The sequence below is a fragment of the Salmo trutta genome, chromosome 12 (genome assembly GCF_901001165.1).
Source record: "Salmo trutta chromosome 12, fSalTru1.1, whole genome shotgun sequence".
Classification (NCBI taxonomy): Eukaryota; Metazoa; Chordata; class Actinopteri; order Salmoniformes; family Salmonidae; genus Salmo; species Salmo trutta.
This window is the reverse complement of record NC_042968.1, coordinates 16,758,818-16,779,270: the sequence shown is the minus strand read 5'-3', so window position 1 is coordinate 16,779,270 and position 20,453 is coordinate 16,758,818. Positions and strand designations below refer to the sequence as shown.

The 20,453-nt window shown below is 47.2% G+C and overlaps 1 protein-coding gene across 17 annotated transcripts in view; it reads right to left on the bottom strand.

Annotated features, from left to right (window-relative positions):
• Positions 1-20,453, bottom strand: part of LOC115203034 (CUGBP Elav-like family member 4) — a 174,691-nt gene that overhangs the window by 141,459 nt on the left and 12,779 nt on the right. For all 17 annotated transcript variants that reach the window (XM_029767316.1, XM_029767320.1, XM_029767324.1 and 14 more), the window contains exon 2: positions 12,914-12,996. In XM_029767316.1, the coding sequence (XP_029623176.1) occupies positions 12,914-12,996 (83 nt within the window). The remainder of the gene's footprint in view (positions 1-12,913; positions 12,997-20,453) is intronic.

Below are 20,453 nucleotides of genomic sequence, written 5' to 3'. Positions count from 1 at the left end.
TTTGGAGTTCCGTAAAGTACTGAGAGGACAAATGGTTTTGGTTCTCGGTCCTGTTCTCTTTACACTAAAGCTCCGCAGCCCTGCGGCCTTTAAAAAACACTATTTCTGCCTTTCATCTGTCCAGCGCCCATGGCCTGCCATCTTTACGCTCTGGTTAAGGGCAACTTCACTATGACTGATGTTTGCCGTCCTTCCAGTTGATTGTAAAAGGAGGCTCCCCATGCAGGCTGGTAGGAATACTATTTGCACTCTGGAAGGTTGAAAATCCCATCAGATGGAACCAAATTAATTTGTGAGGCATAGCATTCAGGACAGGGTTGCAAAATTCTGTGAACTTTAGATAAATTCCCCGGTTTACCAGAAAATCCTAGTTGGAGGATTATGGATATTCTGCTTATTCCCTCTTGATTTAAAAAAATCCCCCAACTAGGATTTCAGGAAAACCCGAGAATTTATTGAAAGTTACCGGAATTTTGCAACCCTATTTCAGGAGCACTGGCATCATAATGTAAGACAATATGGAGTTCCATCCCTTCATTGCGATTCTATTCACTCTTTAAATCGGGAGGATGTCCGTAGTCAGGGCAGCAGTGTAGAAAATGGTTTCATCCCAGGGGGCTAAGAAAAAACATATTTTTAATTTCTCCTCTAAAGCGGCCGGGGAAAAGGGAGAAACCGATATAGATGTAATTGATGTTGTGGAGCCAGGCGGGAGGCTAGCCGGGGCAGCCATAGAAGACTTCCCTCAGTTCTCTCATATCTGGATCCAGGCCTTTTTTCGTTTCTCATAACAGGAAAAGCTCGTGGGTACTGGAGGGTGACAAATCTTGCACAGAGGGCAAATTGACCAGCAACAGAACACAATTTGTCCTTTAAAAGAATGACGGGCCGGGCCCTGTATGGCTTCAGTAATTAGTTTAAGCTGCCTTGAGGCTGTGGTGTGGCGGTCCAGAGGTGGACCCTGTCGAAGGAAGCTTAGTGTGTCCTCTGATAAGATACGGTGATGCTGCGTCACAGACAGACAGCCTTACCCTGAATCCTGATGATGCCCCGCCACTAAATATATCAATTAACACGTCTTTACATAGAGATAAAGAGGAATGTGAGCAGGGATTAGAGTTGTGTGTGTGTGTGTGTGTGTGTGTGTGTGTGTGTGTGTGTGTGTGTGTGTGTGCGTGCGTGCGTGCGTGCGTGTGTGTGTGTTTGTGTGGAGGGGAAGATTAAACAAGGATGATGGGAAATGAGAGTGATGGAGTCTCCTACTGGCATGTTCTTACTGGCACGTACAAAGACAAAGACTAATATACACAGAGCTGTTCAGGCAGCATCTATATCGTAAGGCAGGGAGTGTCACAGACATGGATATGAACTGGTCCGTCGAGCGTGTTTAGTGACATCCAACATCTCCCCCTGACCCATTTCTATGTATGTGACACAGTAAAGACAATTTTCTCTGCCTTTCCCAGCCCCAAAAATATATAATAAATAAGAAGGAAAAAAACTACAGGACAAACATGATATTCTGTTACTCAATTTAGTGGAAGCAGAACCTTCAGGCTTGCCCTTCGAAGTTTGAGGATAAACAGTTCTGAACTCCTGGGTGGGGAACTTTTTCCCCTTTCTACTTACCTCCCTGGCTATAGTCAGATAGCGGCTGCGCTTGGCTGCCTGGTTATTAATAAAGGGGTCAGGTGCTTGTGGAGCTTTCAGTCAGAAAGCAAGAAATGTGGATCTCTCCACAGACACCTCCACGCATGATGAAATGACAAGCATGAGGCTGGGGCAGCACCTCAACACACACATCAGCAAGACAAAAAGACAGGAGGAAGGAGGAGTGAGTGAGAAAGAAAGAAAGGGGGAAGAAAGAGGAAGAAGGGAGGGGGTACGAGTGAAAGAGAAACGGAAGGTATAGAAAGGAGGAGGATGAGAGTAAAATAGAAAGAGATGCTGGGTCCTTTTCCGCAGCAGACTTTATAATTGGCTTTTGGGCTTACGTAGCGCCAATTAACAGGCCTGTTTCATCCTCCACCAGCAGCTAATTGGAGTAGAGGATCCCTCTGCCACACAGCCTGGAAGGGAAAGAAGAAGAGGCTTCTTTTCTAGATTCTACCGGCTCCAAAAGAAGCGTGATGGGAGGCCAATTGGCAAACAGCGGAGAGATGTTCTGGAGCGTGTTTATAGGGAAAGGGGAAAATTAATCGGATCCGTGGAGAAATCATTCACAGAGATGACCTAACCTGTCCAAAGACCACGCTGCATGCCCTACATTGGGGAACATGCTGAATGGGCATGTAAACATAACGCCCTATAAGCATTCCAGGGGAGGCTGTTTAGCCTCTGATGACATTACTGTAGTGTACACACTGACTCCTGCCTGGCAGATCATATCGACGGGACATAAAGACACCATGATGACACTTACATGTAGGTAATCACTAGATACAGTTGAAGTCGGAAGTTTACATACACCTTAGCCAAATACATTTAAACTCAGTTTTTCACAATTCCTGACATTTAATCCCTGTCTTAGGTCAGTTAGGATCACCACTTCATTTTAAGAATGTGAAATGTCAGAATAATAGTAGAGAGAATGATTTATTTCAGCTTTTATTTCTTTCATCACATTCCCAGTGGGTCAGAGGTTTACATACACTCAATTAGTATTTGGTAGCATGGTTTTAAATTGTTTAACTTGGGTCAAACGTTTTGGGTAACCTTCCACAAGATTCCCAAAATAAGTTGGGTGAATTGTGGCCCGTTCCTCCTGACAGAGCTGGTGTAACTGAGTCAGGTTTGTAGGCCTCCTTGCTCGCACACACTTTTTCAGTTCTGCCCACAAATGTTCTATAGGATTGAGGTCAGGGTTTTGTGATGGCCACTCCAATACTTTGACTTTGTTGTCCTTAAGCCATTTTGCCACAACATGATGCTGCCACCCTTGTGCTTCATGGTTGGGATGGTGTTCTTCGGCTTGCAAGCCTCCTCCTTTTTCCTCCAAACATAACAATGGTAATTATGGCCAAACAGTTCTATTTTTGTTTCATCAGACCAGAGGACATTTCTCCAAAAAGTAAGATCTTTGTCCCCATGTGCAGTTGCAAATCGTAGTCTGGCTTTTTTATGGAGGTTTTAGAGCAGTGGTTTCTTCCTTGCTGAGCGGCCTTTCAGGTTGTTGATATAGGACTTGTTTTACTGTGGATATAGATACTTTTGTACCTGTTTCCTCCAGCATCTTCACAAGGTCTTTTGCTGTTGTTCTGGGATTGATTTGCACTTTTTGCACCAAAGTACGTTCATCTCTAGGAGACAGAATGCGTCTCCTTCCTGAGTGGTATGATGGCTGCGTGGTCCCATGGTGTATATACTTGCGTACAATTGTTTGTACAGATGAACGTGGTACCTTCAGGCGTTTGGAAATTGCTCCCAAGGATGAACCAGACTTGTGGAGGTCTCCAATTTTTTCCTGAGGTCTTGGCTGATTTCTTTTGATTTTCCCATGATGTCAAGCAAAGAGGCACTGAGTTTGAAGGTAGGCCTTGAAAACCACCCACGGGTACACATCCAATTGACTCAAATTATGTCAATCAGCCTATCAGAAGCTTTAAAAGCAATGACATAATTTTCTGGAATTTTCCAAGCTGTTTAAAGGCACAGTCAACTTCGTGTATGTAAACTTCTGACCCACTGGAATTGTGATACAGTGAATTATAAGTGAAATAATCTGTCTGTAAATAATTGTTGGAAAAATGACTTTTGTCATGCACAAAGTACATGTCCTAACCGACTTGCCAAAACTATAGTTTGTTAACAAGAAATTTGTGGAGTGGTTGAAAATGAGTTTTAATGACTCCAACCTATGTGTATGTAAACTTCCGACTTCAACTGTATGTAAACAAAAACACAAATACGACCCAACAAAGCAGAATGTCCTCTTGGACGGCAACATGGGTAAGAGACATTGGCTAAGACTGGGAATTTGAAACTCCTCAGAATTTGAGATTCTCAGTCAATCTGCACGACACCTCTGGTGATGTCACGTCCTGGCCAGTATAAGGGTTAATTGTTATTGTAGTTTGGTCAGGACGTGGCAGAGGGTATTTGTTTTATGTGGTTCAGGGTGGTGTTTTTCTAGAAGGGCATTTGATTTAAGTATTCCGGGGTTTTTGGGCACTGGTTGATTTTCATGTATTCTATGTTTAGTCTAGTGTGTCTGTTTCTGTTTGGTTAATTGGGGTTGGGACTCTCAGTTGAAGGCAGGTGTTGTCTATTTGCCTTTGATTGAGAGTCCCATATATTAGGGTGTGTTTGTGTTTGTCATTTGTGGGAGATTGTTCCGTGTATAGCGTCAAGCCTTACAGGACTGTTTATTGTCGGTGTGTTTCTTTTTGTATACGTGTTTATTTTGGGTTTGCCTTCTTTCCTTTTAATAAAGAAGATGAGTATACACATACCTGCGGCATTTTGGTCTCATCACTACGACAACCGTGACAGGTGACTCCTTGCAGATCCCACACATACCATCCCGTCCTCCTCCCCGTCTCCCCTCTCACTCTCCCAGCTCCAGAGAGTCCTCTTCTTAAACAGACTGACAATAACGATGGAAACATGGCACTTTGAAAATCTACAGAGAAATTGGAAAGCTCTTATCGTCCCTCACCTTCTGCCCTCAAAAGGCAATTCTCTTCAAGACAAGCCAGGAGGCGATCAAAGTGAGCCAGGTGAGCCATATTTCTCTGGCCCTGCCTGTTTTGGTCTCTGGCAGACCGCAGACAAGGACTGGCCGGCATGATAGCCTTCATTCATCGAGTTCATGTGCAATTCAAGCCCTGTTTTTGGTCGACTGGTTTTATTTTCCAAAGGGCCTGCAACCTGCCTGATGATCCATTTTAAGGCCTGCACATTTAGGTTTCCTGACAGTTTGAGGCGCACGCATCCAGACTGCACAGTCAGACCTGAAACAGCCAGCCCAGTCTAGACAGTCTGGAAGAGCAGGAGCATCATAGGGCTGCCATGAAGGACCTCAGAGCATGATAGCCTGATGAAAACAACCTTATGAGGGTTGGCCTGCCACCTCACACAGCCTCTTTATTAACACACTGTTTGGAGGGAGAGGGAAGGGAAGAGAGGATGGTTCGCTATGTGGTTCTGCTGCAGATTGAAGGACTGACCTCTGCTATTCACTATAGTACAACTCACGTTTACCCAAATCTCATAGACATAACATTGACCCTTATCCAGATACGAGCCATTAAGGCAGGAACCTCTACAGCAGTGGATCACAAACTTTTTATAGCCCCGTACCCCTTCAAACATTCAACCTCCAGCTGCGTACCGCCTCTAGCACCAGGGTCAGCGCACTCTCAAATGTTATTTTTCGCCATCATTGTAAGCCTGCCACACACACACACACACACACACACACACACACACACACACACACACACACACACACACACACACACACACACACACACACTATACGATACATTTATTAAACATAAGAATGAGTGTGAGTGACGAAGAGCTCTTATAGGACCAGGGCACAAATAATAATAATCAATAATTTTGCTCTTTATTTAACCATCTTACATATAAAACCTTATTTGTTAATAGAAAATTGTGAATAACTCACCACAGGTTAATGAGAAGAGTGTGCTTGAAAGGATGCACATAACTCTGCAATGTTGGGTTGTATTGGAGAGAGTCTCAGTCTTAAATCCTTTTCCACACACAGTCTGTGCCTGTATTTAGTTGTCATGCTAGTGAGGGCCGAGAATCCACTCTCACATAGGTACGTGGTTGCAAAAGGCATCAGTGTCTTAACAGCGCGATTTGCCAAGGCAGGATACTCTGAGCGCAGCCCTATCCAGAATCTGGCAGTGGCTTCTGATTAAATAACATTTTCACAGAACCGCTTGATGCAATTTCAATGAGGCTCTCTTGTTCAGATATCGGTAAGTGGACTGGAGGCAGGGCATGAAAAGGATAACGAATCCAGTTGTTTGTGTCATCCGTTTCGGGAAAATACCTGCATAATTGCGCACCCAGCTCACTCAGGTGCTTCGCTATATCACATTTCACATTGTCCATAAGCGTGAGTTAATTTGCACACAAAAAATCATACAATGATGGAAAGACCTGTGTGTTGTCCTTGTTAATGCAGACAAAGAGCTCCAACTTATTAATCATAGCCTCAATTTTGTCCCGCACATTGAAAATAGTTGCGGAGAGTCCCTGTAATCCTATATTCAGATCAGAAAAATCAACACCCAGGTAGGCCAGTCGTATGAGAAACTCGTCATCATACAAGCGGTCAGACAAGTGAAAATTATGGTCAGTAATGAAAACTTTATGCTCGTCTCTCAATTCAAAAAAACGTGTCAATATTTTGCCCCTTGATAACCAGTGCACTTCTGTATTTTGTAAAAGTGTCGCTGGTCGCTGCCCATATCAGCGACCAGCAATATGGTCGCTGCCCATATCATTGTATAGTGCAGAAAATACACAAGAGTTCAGGGGCCTTGCTTTAACAAAGTTAACCATTTTCACTGTAGTGTCCAAAACGTCTTTCAAGCTGTCAGACATTCCCTTGGTAGCAAGAGCCTCTCGGTGGATGCTGCAGTGTACCCAAGTGATGTCGGGAGCAACTACTTGCACGCGCGTTATCACTCCACTATGTCTCCCTGTCATAGGTTTTGCGCCATCAGTACTGATACCAACATGAGCAGCAGCTACATTCGGCTACATACGGACCGTTAGTGGAATTCCCGCGAGAGAGTAACGGTTAAGGTGATTGGATGTTAATTATTTGACTAGCCTACATGTATGTCAAAAGGTGTATTGGAGGCGAAGTCAGGTGCAGGAGAGCAGAGTATAATGAACAGGCACACTTTTATTATAGTTCCAAAAATGAGAGCACTACATAAATCAAACGCGCTCAAAAAACGGAACATAAAAGTAAAGCGCGTAAACTAACACCACATAACATGAAACAATTACACACAAAACATGATGGGAAACAGAGGGTTAAATACAAGTAGCTTCATTGGGGAAATGAAAACCAGGTGTGTATGGAAACAAGACAAGACAAATGGATATATGAAAAATGGAGCAGCGATGGCTAGAAAGCCAGTGACATCGATCACCGAATGCCGCCCGAACAAGGAGAGGAGCCGACTTGGGCGGAATTCATGATAGTACCCCCCCCCCCTGACGCCCTGACGCGCGGCTCCAGTGGCGCGCCGACACCGGCCTCGAGGACGACCTGGAGGACGAGGCGCAGGGAGATCCGGCCGGCGACGGTGAAACTCCCGCAGCAGTTCAGGATCCAAAACATCTGCAACCGGAACCCAGCACCTCTCCTCCGACCCGTACCCCTCCCACTCTACGAGGTACTGAAGGCCCCCCACCCGACGCCTCAAATCCAGGATGGAATGAATGATGTACGCCGGGGCCCCCTCGATGTCCAAAGGGGGCGGAGGGTCCTCCCGCACCTCAGATTCCTGGGGCAGACCAGCCACCACCGGCCTGAGGAGAGACACATGGAACGAGGGGTTAATACGATAATCAGAGGGAAGCTGTAATCTACAACATACCTCGTTCACCCTCCTCAGGACTTTAAATGGCCCCACAAACCGCGGACCCAGCTTCCGGCAGGGCAGGCGGTGGGGCAGGTTACGGGTCGAGAGCCAGACCCGGTCCCCCCCGGTGCGAACACCGGGGTCTCACTGCGGTGACGGTCCGCGCTGGCTTTCTGGCAACGCGCGGCTCGCTGGAGATGGACACTGGCGGCCTCCCATGTCTCCTTCTCGCGCCTAAACCAGTCGTCCACCGCAGGAGTCTCGGTTTGACCCTGATGCCATGGTGCCAGAACCGGCTGGTACCCCAATACGCACTGAAAGGGGGTGAGGTTAGTGGAGGAGTGGCGAAACGAGTTCTGTGCCATCTTGGCCCAGGACACAAACGCTGCCCACTCCCCCGGCCGGTTCTGGCAATAGGACCGGCCGGGATGGACTGGGGACCCCGATCCGACACTATATCCTCAGGCACCCCATAGTGCCGGAAGACGTGTGTAAACAGGGCCTCCACAGTCTGTAGGGCCGTAGGGAGACCAGGCAGAGGGAGGAGACGACAGGACTTAGAAAAACGATCCACAACGACCAGGATCGTGGTATTTCCCTGTGAGGGAGGAAGATCCGTTAGGAAAATCCACTGACAGATGTGACCAAGGTTGTTGTGGAACGGGTAAGGGATGTAACTTACCTCTGGGCAGGTGTCTCGGAGCCTTACACTGGGCACACACCGAGCAGGAGGAAACATAAAACCTCACATCCTTAGCCAAAGTGGGCCACCAGTACTTCCCAGTCAGACAGCGCACTGTCTGACCGATCCCCGGATGACAAGAGGAGGGAGACGTGTGGGCCCAAGAGATCAACTGGTCATGGACAGCAGATGGAACATACATACGCCCAACGGGACACTGGAGGGGAGAGGGCTCTGTACGCAACGCCTGCTCAATGTCCGCATCCAGATCCCACATGACCGGCGCTACCAGGCAGGAGGCCGGGAGTATGGGAGTCTGATCCATGGGCCGCTCCTCTGTGTCATACAGCCGGGACAGTGCTTCTGCCTTCTTATTCTGGGAATCTGGTCTGTAGGATAGGGTAAACACAAAACGGGTAAAGAACATGTCCCACCTTGCCTGACGAGGATTCAGTCTCCTCGCTGCCCGGATGTACTCCAGGTTGCGGTGGTCAGTCCAGATGAGAAAAGGGTGTTTAGCCCCCTCAAGCCAATGTCTCCATGCTTTTCTTAACCCCAGCCAACAACTCCCGGTCCCCCACATCATAGTTACGCTCCTCTGGGCTGAGCTTCTTTGAGAAGAAAGCACAGGGGCGGAGTTTCGGTGGCGTGCCCTAGCGCTGTGAGAGCACGGCTCCTATCCCAGCCTCGGACACATCCACCTCCACTATCAATGCCAAAGAGGGATCCGGATGGGCCAGCACTGGAGCCGAGGTAAACAGAGCTCTTAGCTGCCCAAAAGCCCTGTCCGCCGCAGCCGACCACTGCAACCTTACAGGACCCCGGATAAATCTCCGGTAGTAATTGGCAAACCCTAAAAATCGCTGCACCTCCTTTGCCGTGGTGGGAGTCGGCCAATTACGCATGGCTGCAATGCGGTCACTCTCCATCTCCACCCCTGATGTGGAAATGCGATACCCTAGGAAGGAGACGGCCTGCTGAAAGAACAGGCATTTCTCAGCCTTGACGTACAGGTCATGCTCCAACAGTCGTCCAAGTACCTTGCCCACCAAGGACACATGCTCGGCGCGTGTAGCGGAGTAAATCAGAATGTCATCGATATACACCACTACACCCTGCCCGTGCAGGTCCCTGAAAATCACGTCTGCAAAGGATTGGAAAACTGATGGAGCATTCATCAACCCGTACGGCATGACAAGGTACTCATAATGCCCTGAGGTGGTACTGAACGCTGTCTTCCACTCGTCTCCCTCCCGGATATGCACCAGGTTATACACACTCCTGAGATCCAGTTTTGTGAAGAAGCGCGCCCCATGCATTGACTCAATCGCCGTGGTGATAAGAGGTAGCGGGTAACTGTACTTCACCGTGATTTGATTGAGACCTCTATAGTCACTGCACGGGCGTAAACCTCCATCCTTCTTCTTCACAAAACATAAACTCGAGGAGGCAGGTGAAGTAGAGGGCCGAATTTAACCCTGACGCAGGGATTCAGAGACATATGTATCCATAGCTACCGTCTCCGCTTCCGACAGGGGAAACACGTGACTCCTGGGAAGCGCAGCGTCTGCCAGGAGATTTATCGCACAATCCCCCCCGTCGATGAGGTGGTAATTTAGTCGCCTTCTTTTTACAGAAGGCGAGAGCCAAATCGGCATATTCTGGGGGGATGTGCACGGTGGAGACCTGGTCAGGACTTTCCACCGTGGTAGCACCCACAGAAACCCCTACACACCTCCCTGAGCACTCTCGCAACCACCCCATGAGAGCCCTCTGTTGCCAGGAAATAGTGGGGTTATGCAGAGGCAACCAAGGAAGGCCTAGTACCACAGGAAACGCAGGAGAGTCCATGAGAAAGAGACTGATTCTCTCCTCATGATTCCCCTGCATAACCATGGCCAAGGAGATGGTGGCCTCCTTGATTAGCCCGGACCCTAATGGTCGACTATCTAGAGTGTGTACCGGGAAGGGTCTAACTATAGGAAAAATAGGGATCCCTAACCTAATGGCTAATACTCTGTCGATAAAATTCCCAGCTGCGCCTGAATCGATGAGCGCCTTATGCTGGGAATGTGGGGAAAACTCAGGGAAACAAACAGGCACAAACAGTTGATCAACAGAGGACTCTGGAGGAGTGTGGTGCAAACTCACCTGGGGTGACGCCAGAGTGCCCTGCCTGTTGCCTCGACTCCCAGAGGAACCAACACGGCACCGACCGGCAGTGTCTCCTCTGCGGCCACAGATGGCGCACGTGATGGCTCCTCCTCCAGTCTGCCTATGAGCAGCCCCTCCTAACTCCATGGGCACCGGAGCGGGGGTGCTGGACGATGGAACCGACAGAGCCCCCTCTGAACGTCCGCGGGTGACCAGAACATGCAGGCCAGCTCACATCGGATGTCCTCTCGTAGGCTGCATCAATAGTGGTCGATGAGGGCCCTGTCGTTCCAGCCTGCTCCGGCGGCCAAGGTCCGGAATTCCAGGGCGAAGTCCTGGGCGCTCCTCGTCCCCTGTCTCAAATGGAAGAGCCTCTCCCCCGCCGCTCTGCCCTCAGGTGGATGGTCGAAGATGGCCCTGAAGCAACGGGTGAACTCCTCGAAGTGGTCTGGCACCGTGTCTCCTTCTCTCCACAAAGCGTTTGCCCACTCCAGCGCGCTTCCTGTGAGGCAGGAGACGAGGGCAGCCACACTCTCCCCTCCTGAGGGAGCTGGGTGCACAGTGGCCAGGTAGAGGTCCAGTTGTAACAAGAATCCCTGGCACTGTGCTGCCGTTCCATAATACTCCCTGGGAAGGGAGAGACGCATCCCACTGGAACTCTCTCCAGATGGAACGGATGGAGACAACCCCGGTTGTGCTGGTTGAGGCACTGGAGACTTCCTGTCTCTCCCAGCGGTTCATGGTCTGGACAACGCGATCCATCATGGCACCAAGATGTGGCCAAATGTTCCTGGACGCGCTCCTCGACTCCTCTAACTGGGGTACCTGCTCCTGCTGACTCCATTGAAAGTGTGTACTTCTGTCAAAAGGTGTATTGGAGGTGAAGTCAGGTGCAGGAGAGCAGAGTATAATGAACAGGCACACTTTTATTATAGTTCCAAAAACGAGAGCGCTACATAAATCAAACGCGCTCAAAAAACGGAACATAAAAGTAAAGCGCGTAAACTAACACCACATAACATGAAACAATTTCACACAAAACATGATGGGAAACAGAGGGTTAAATACAAGTAGCTTCATTGGGGAAATGAAAACCAGGTGTGTATGGAAACAAGACAAGACAAATGGATATATGAAAAATGGAGCGGCGATGGCTAGAAAGCCGGTGACGTCGATCGCCGAACGCCGCCCGAACAAGGAGAGGAGCTGACTTCGGCGGAAGTCGTGACAATGTATTTGACATTGTGTTGTTATTTCGCTGAACACTAGATTGTTTAATTTTTGGGGGGGAAGTTAAACGAGGCTACTCAGGTGAGAAAAAAATGTATTTTTTGTATTTATTTATTTTTTAAATGTGAATAGAAAATGTATCTGGCGTACCCCCGACGGCATTGCGTGTACCCCTGGGGGAATACCTGCACTACAGTATGTAAACCAATCACAACAATCACCTCATTAGAGAGCAGTGAGAATTAAAAGACAAGAGGTGGTCTCAGAGGGACTCCATTACAGCAGTGTTAGTGGTGTGTGGAACGAACACTCAATGTATTACCCAGGAGATCCAGACAGAGCACTGCAAACAGCTGACTAACCCGCAACAGAGAAGCCCCCAGCCCCATCCACCTCTCCCCTGCCCCCCTCCCTAGGGACCAGGATGGATGCCCAGAGGCTCTAACCAAGCTCTAACTAGGGAGACGAGGGAGGGGATCTGGAGACATAGCAGGGGGCCCTCTCCTCTGCAGGGGCCACAGGCTGGATTCAATCAGACCTCTAATTCCCAGGATGTTATGTCTAGAACTATACATCCCCATGTACATACTGTACTGTATATAGACATAAGATCAGGAACATCTCCAGCATACTGTATTTACTGGATGGGCTTAAGGTATAACACTGTGGGTTTGTCATGGTACAGTAGGAGGACATTATTTTCATTCAAAACATATCAACCAAACTAAACAGAATTTAAAACAGTCTAAAATTAAAACTCCAGATGGCTATATTTGTGCTAAAAATTAGTGTGGGTATTTATTGTTTAATCATATGTGATCATGAGAGTGGATTTCCTGAGGCAATTAGGAATGTGTGTGTGTGTGTGTGTGTGTGTGTGTGTGTTTGTGTTTGTGTGTGTGTGTGTGTGTGTGTGTGTGTGTGTGTGTGTGTGTGTGTGTGTGTGTGTGTGTGTGTGTGTGTGTGTGTCGTGTGTGCGTGCGTGCGTGCGTGCGTGCGTGTGTGCGTGCGCACGCGCGTGTGTGGACAGAAAAAGGACAGGATGGACCATCAAGCCTGTCTTTATAAAAACATATATATAAATATTGTGAGCATAGCACGTTGTGCAAGGCGTCAGTATGGCTGACTTCAGTTCAGTTCAGTATGTGTGAGTGTCTATGTGATGTGGTTGTGTTAAGCGTAGTAACATTAATGCAGACATGTCCCATGCCAGGCCCTGGACCCGGGGGCCCTAGCCTCTGACAGAGGGCAGATCAGGGGCACTTACCCCTGGCAGAGTCTTCTGTTCATGGAGGGCGCTCTGGGCCTTCAGTGCTGACTCTCTGGCGCAGTACGTTAGAAAGGCACATCCTGCAGAGAAGACAACACAGATGAGAAAGGAGAGACACACATCCTGCTGAGAGGGCAACACAGATGTTAAAGGAGAGACACACATCCTGCAGAGAGGGCAACACAGATGAGAAAGGAGAGACACACATCCTGCAGAGAGGGCAACACAGATGTGAAAGGAGAGACACACATCCTGCAGAGAGGGCAACACAGATGAGAAAGGAGAGACACACATCCTGCAGAGAGGGCAACACAGATGAGAAAGGAGAGACACACGTCCTGCAGAGAGGGCAACACAGATGAAAAAGGAGAGACACACACCCTGCAGAGGGCAACACAGATGAGAAAGGAAAGACACACATCCTGCAGAGAGGGCAACACAGATGACAAAGGAAAGACACACATCCTGCAGAGAGGGCAACACAGATGAGAAAGGAGAGACACACATCCTGCAGAGAGGGCAACACAGATGAGAAAGGAAAGACACACATCCTGCAGAGAGGGCAACACAGATGAGAAAGGAGAGACACACATCCTGCAGAGAGGGCAACACAGATGAGAAAGGAAAGACCCACATCCTGCAGAGAGGGCAACACAGATGAGAAAGGAAAGACACACATCCTGCAGAGAGGGCAACACAGATGAGAAAGGAAAGACACATCCTGCAGAGAGGGCAACACAGATGAGAAAGGAAAGACACATCCTGCAGAGAGGGCAACACAGATGAGAAAGGAGAGACATACATCCTGCAGAGAGGGCAACACAGATGAGAAAGGAGAGACACACATCCTGCAGAGAGGGCAACACAGATGAGAAAGGAGAGACACACATTCTGCAGAGAGGGCAACACAGATGAGAAAGGAGAGACACACAGGGTTGATTATTACAGGACAAATGACTGGAGCACTGCACTGTAGGCTGCTACTGGTATACTGCAAAGTGCAAATAAAGGGTGATGTAAAATACAACCCCAGTCTTTGAAGAGCTAAGGGAACGTCCACAGCATTGTTCCTAGATCTGCATATTACCATTTGATGAATGATCACGTTCATGATCATTGAAGAAAGAGCACTAAATGTGCCTGGCATGCATTTCCTAGCGTCACAATAATTAAAACCCTATGGTGATGAGCCCCAAACACTGACCCCTCACATCTCAGGAGACTCCTCTCAAAGTTGGAAACCCCAAAAACAATATATGAATGTCCATTAATAACTCGTGCACTAACAAAAATGTGACAGCTTTCATTAAAGGCTGAGTGGTTGTTCTGTTACACACTTGGTCGAGTTGACAGTGGGTGACCCCTTTCCGAAGAGTTTTTGCACCGGGCAGCATAATTTCCCATTATGGCATGTCACACCTGCTGCCAAGACTCCCCATGGGAGAAGAGGGGCGCACACACACACATACACACTCACACACGCACACACGCACGCACGCTCGCACAAACAAACACACACACAAACACACACACACAAGACACACACACACACAGCACCCATCACCCCTGAAACAGAGCCCTGCTCTCTGGCTCCTTGCCAAAAGAGCTCCCTTTCACTACAACCTTCATCCACCTCCACAACCAGGAAGTTACTCAAGAGGAGAAATCAGCTAAACGACACTGATGAAACAGCATGCCACACAGCAAACCCACAAAAATCAAGCTTTGAGAGCCTGGAAGGAATTAGCTCCTTGTCCTGTGTGACATTAAAGAACTGAGCTGAGGAGATGGGACTGGTCCTCCTAGCAGGCATAACCCACAGCAGGCTAATGAGATAGAACCACTGGGACTGGTCTAGCCTGGCCCTCCAACTAACCCCTTCTTATCATCCACCCAACCACTCAGTCAGGTCATCCTCAGTTTAGGGATGGATGTCACAGTTCATGGTTCCAGGATATGTTTTTTTTCATCACATGATTTAAGGGTTTGGAAATGTACAACAGATCAATGCACAAACTGGTGAGACTGTTGCATTTTATCAGAGTTTATGTAACACTTTAAATTGATTTGTTTCATTTAGGGAGTGAACCTAGTCATGCAAGACAGGAGACAAGGCCTAAGTAGGGGGAGACTAAGCCTTACATAGTGGCTCACTGTTAATATTCAGGCCAGGCCCGCTACATGACTACTTATGGTAGGTCCCAATAAGTCTCTCTTGGCCAAGGGGAATTTGAAGACTTCATGAAAGACTCAATATATTGCTGGCTCAAGGGAGAACTTGGACCCGGGGGACTATGATAAAGGAGCACAATCTGGATCAGACACGTTCAACTTGGTGGTGAACATGAAAAAGGATCACAATTACTGAGTGAGGCTTAGGGTGGGAGACAGCAGATGAGCCAGATGGGGATGCAGGAAGTGGAGGATGTTGCCATGGTTATAGAATGATTCTGAGGCTTGCTTGTTAGCGATGGCTGAAAGCGGTGGTAGGCTGATTCCACTGATGAGAAGGTTAAGTGGAGTGAAAATAATACTTCGGTAATCTTTTTCAAATTTGCTGCTGCACAATCATTTCTGAAAAGAACAAAAGTTCAATGAATTGCATTAAAGCGAAATTAACATTTAAGCCGAGAAAAGTGTATTGGAATAGGAGCTCCTTCCTTTGCATTATAATTTTTGACGTTTTACCCATGAGCACTTCTGAACCATTTCCATGGATGTATTAACAGCTAACCTGTTTAACAGTATTTAGTAACTTACTCACTATGGAACACCACGCTTTACGAGCTAAATCAACAACTTCATCTCCTGACAGCAAAGCGCTAGCTACCATGCTAGATGAAGCTATGGAAAAATAATGAGTTCATCGCCTGTGAGTTTACTGGAGTACAAACAAAGTTGGATTTTATTCAGGATGATGTTTCCAAGTGCGTTACTGATCTTAAAAGATTTCGAGCTGAGTGCACAAAGCTTGGCGATAGAGTTGACAAATGTGAGGAGATGTCAACTCAGGGCCAAATCAGAATGGACCAGTTTGACTCGCTACCAGGACTTGCAACGTAGAGACAACGTGAGAATAGCCAATATAGAGGAAAATACTGAGGCCCAGAATGCTTTCCTTCATCTTTCATCAATAGATCCCTTCCAGAGTGGTTTCCAGATCTAGCTGGAACCGAAATCAAAGTGATGAGAGCTCATCACATAAACCGGCACATTGACAACTCAGCCAGATCCCGAACCTTGATTTTACAGGTGCTCTGATTCCCTGACCAAGACCGCATTCTGAAGTTGCTAGGAAGAACCCTTTCACTCTGGCAGGGCGGGAAAACCGATTCACGGCGGAATAGTCTACAGCAACTACACCAATGCAAAATGTCGTACCTTTTCACAGAATGTAAACTCAGCAAAAAAAGAAACGCCCCTTTTTCAGGACCCTGTCTTTCAAAGATAATTTGTAAAAATCCAAATAACTTCACAGATCTTCATTGTAAAGGGTTTAAACACTGTTTCCCATGCTTGTTCAATGAACCATAAACAATTAATGAACATGCACCTGTGGAACGGTCGTTAAGAAACTAACAGCTTACAGACGGTAGGCTATTAAGGTCACAGTTATGAAGACACTAAAGAGGCCTTTCTACTGACTCCGAAAAACACCAAAAGAAAGATTCTCAGTGTCCCTGCTCATCTTGCATGAACGTGACTTAGGCATGCTGCAAGGAAGCATGAGGACTGCAGATGTGGCCAGGGCAATAAATTGCAATGCCCGTACTGTGAGATGCCTAAGACAGTGCTACAGGGAGACAGGACAGATAGCTGATCGTCCTCGGAGTGGCAGACCTCGTGTAACAACACCTGCATAGGATCGGTACATCTGAACAGCACACCTGTGGGACAGGTACAGGATGGCAACAACAATGGCCCGAGTTACACCAGGAACACACAATCCCTCCATCAGTGCTCAGACTGTCCGCAATAGGCTGGACTGAGGGCTTGTAGGCCTGTTGTAAGGCAGGTCCTCACCAGATATCACCGGCAACAACGTCGCCTACGGGCACAATCCCAGCGTCGCTGAACCAGCCAGGACTGGCAAAAAGTCCTCTTCACTGACGAGTCGCAGTTTTGTCTCACCAGGGTGATGGTCGGATTTGCGTTTATCGTCGAAGGAATGAGCGTTACACCGAGGCCTGTACTCTGGAGCGGGATCGATTTAGAGGTGGAGCGTTCGTCATGGTCTGGGGCGGTGTGTCACAGCATCATCGGACAGAGCTTGATGTCATTGCAGGCAATCTCAATGCTGTGCGTGACAGGGAAGACATCCTCCTCCCTCATGTGGTACCCTTCCTGCAGGCTCATCCTGACATGACCCTCCAGCATGACAATGCCACCAGCTATACAGCTTGTTCTGTGTGTGATATCCTGCAAGACAGGAATGTCAGTGTTCTGCCATGGCCAGCAAAGAGCCTGGATCTCAACCCCATTCAGCACGTCTGGGACCTGTTGGATCGGAGGGTGAGGGCTAGGGCCATTCCCCCCAGAAATGTCCGGGAACTTGCAGGTGCCTTGGTGGAAGAGTGGGGTAACATCTCACAGCAAGAACTGGCAAATGTGGCACAGTCCATGAGGAGATGCACTGCAGTACTTAATACAGCTGGTGACCACACCAGATACTGACTGTTACTTTTGATTTGACCCCCCCTTTGTTCAGGGACACATTATTCCATTTCTGTTAGTCACATGTCTGTGGAACTTGTTCAGTTTATGTCTTCGTTGTTGAATCTTGTTATTTTCATACCAATATTTACACATGTTAAGTTTGCTGAAAATAAACGCAGTTGACAGTGAGAGGACGTTTCTTTTTTTGATGAGTTTACTTGTCTCAGAAACGCGGATTCCACACATTTCTGCTGTATCCTGCACACTCAAACTCACCCGTGGCGCGGAAAATGTCACATTCCAGTCCAAAGAAGGCGCAAGGGATTTTCTCAATTTGCAGCGCGATGTTGACGAGGATTAGCGGGTATGGATGTGTCGCAGGATATTTATATGATTGCCAGCATTCAGACTTGTTCTCTGGCTGGATTACTAACTAACTGACTAGTATGACTGTTCAGATTGATTTAGATTTTGTCACATACAACATCATACATCAATACTAGCCTGGACTGAGTTGAACACAGTAATGGAGAGAGCTGGCTAGAGCAAGAAGATGGACATGAGGGAAGACGGTCTGGACAATATTGTTAATGGCCGATCATTTACAGACTGATTATTCCTTGACTGTCAGAAACACAAAAAAGTTGATTTATTTGTATTGTGACCACGACTGACACGATATGTTCATTCAATAAAAATCCTCGATAGGGTCTGAGGATGGAACTATTGAAAGAGAATGGGTTATAATGCTATTCAGGTTAGCTCAGATAGGTGCTCTATAACCTAATCTTGATACAGTAGGGATGCGATCGGGGATTTTTGTGCAGCCAACTTTCCCAGTGTCAAGTAGACACACTTAGATTTAGGCTTTCACTTCAAATTTCATGCACAAGTTTTTGTCTATATCACGTGACAACACTACAGCTAGCAAGTTGGAATATTAATGGGATAAATGTCCAAAATGAATGAGCAGGTTGCTCAGATTACTTTCGTAGACATAACAGTGATGTTATATTTATTCAAGAGTCCCACTTAAAATAATTATATGCCCAAAGATTTGCAAACAGTCATTATTATGTTGTAGCGTCATCCTCTGTAGATTCCAAAACTGTGGCTCCCTTGTTGTTATGAGACGTAGTTTATCAGTGACTGTTCTGGAAATATATGGTAATGCTGACGGTAGGATATCATACGCTGAGTGTACGAAATGAATGTACAAAATTGAGTTACACCCCCAATTTTCAGAACAGCCGCAATTCGTAGGAGCATGGACTCTACAAGGTGTCGAAAGCGTTCCATAGGGATGCTGGCCCATGTTGACTCCAATGCTTCCCATAGTTGTGTCAAGTTGGCTGGATGTCTTTTGGGTGGTGGACCATTCTTGATACACACAGGAAACTGTTGAGCGTGAAAAACCCAGCAGCGTTGCTGTTCTTCTAGTAGGTGCCTGGCACCTACTAACATACCCCGTTCAAAGGCACATACATCCTTTGTCTTGCCCATTCACTGTCTGAATGGCACACATACACTATCCATGTCTCAATTGTCTCAAGGCTTAAAAATCCTTCTTTAACCTGTCTCCTCCCCTTCATCTCCTCTGATTGAAGTGGGGTAATCAATAAGGGCTCATAGCTTTCACCTGGATGTCATGGAAAGAGTAGGTGTTTATAATGTTCTGTACACTCAGAGTATATCAAAACGGTAATCTCAGGTAGGAAAATTACTCCAACCCAGTATGATCCTACATATGATAATCTAACAGAGTTTCTGGCAAATATTACAGATTTTTCTCTGATCATAGGTGGGGATATGAATGCCGTTTTATCAGCTTTGGACTGCTCTGGCCACGAATCTCAAACAGCTCCTGCACCTGTGTCAGTGGCATTTAACAACTTGGTCAAGGATTTTAATCTCACTGATATATTCCGATTTTTTCAATCCTATGTCTAGACAATTTTGTTTTTACTCTGCTAGACATACAGTACATGGCCAAAAGTATGTGGACACCCCTTCAAATTAGTGGATTTGGCTATTTCAGCCACACCCGTTGCTGACAGGCGTATAAATCGAGCCCACGGCCATGCAACCTCCATAGACAAACATTGGCAGTAGAATGACAAGCTCAGTGACTTTCAAGGTGGCACCAACATGCAACCTTTCGAACAAGTCAGTTCATCAAATAGCTGCCCCAGTAAACTGTGAAATGCTGATATTGTGAAGTGGAAACGTCTTGGAGCAACAACGGCTCAGCCGCCAAGTGGTAGGCAACACAAGCTCACAGAACGTGTGCTGAAGCGGTTGCATCACTCACTACCGAGTTCCAAACTGCCTCTGGAAGCTACGTCAGCACAAGAACTGTACGTTGCGAGCTTCATGAAATGAGTTTCCATGGCCAAGCAGCCGCACACAAGCTTAAGATCACCATGAGCAATGCCAATTGTTGGCTGGAGGGGTGTAAAGCTCGCTGCCATTGGACTCTGGAGCAGTGGAAACGCGTTCTCTGGAGTGATGAATCACGCTTCACCATCTGGCAGTCCAAAGGACGAATCTGGATCATGCTTCTTTCTCTAGCCCTGTGATATACAGCCTTTCTCCTTGCAATGGAGAGTAGCTGAATTACAAGGCTGTTAGAAGGTGCCTAAGGGGTTCTCATTGCCTGTTCGTAAGGATAATCATTTAGAAACTCACTCTGTGATACAACACTGTCAGATGACCTCATGCTGATTTGAATACAGAGAAATACACAAGATGACAGGTTCAACTAAGGACCGACAACATTCCAAACAATATAAATTATGCTGTTTACAATTATCCTAAAATACAGTAGTGTGTAGTTCAATGTTGAAACATTGAGGGGTCATTGGCAGCCATTCCAAATTCT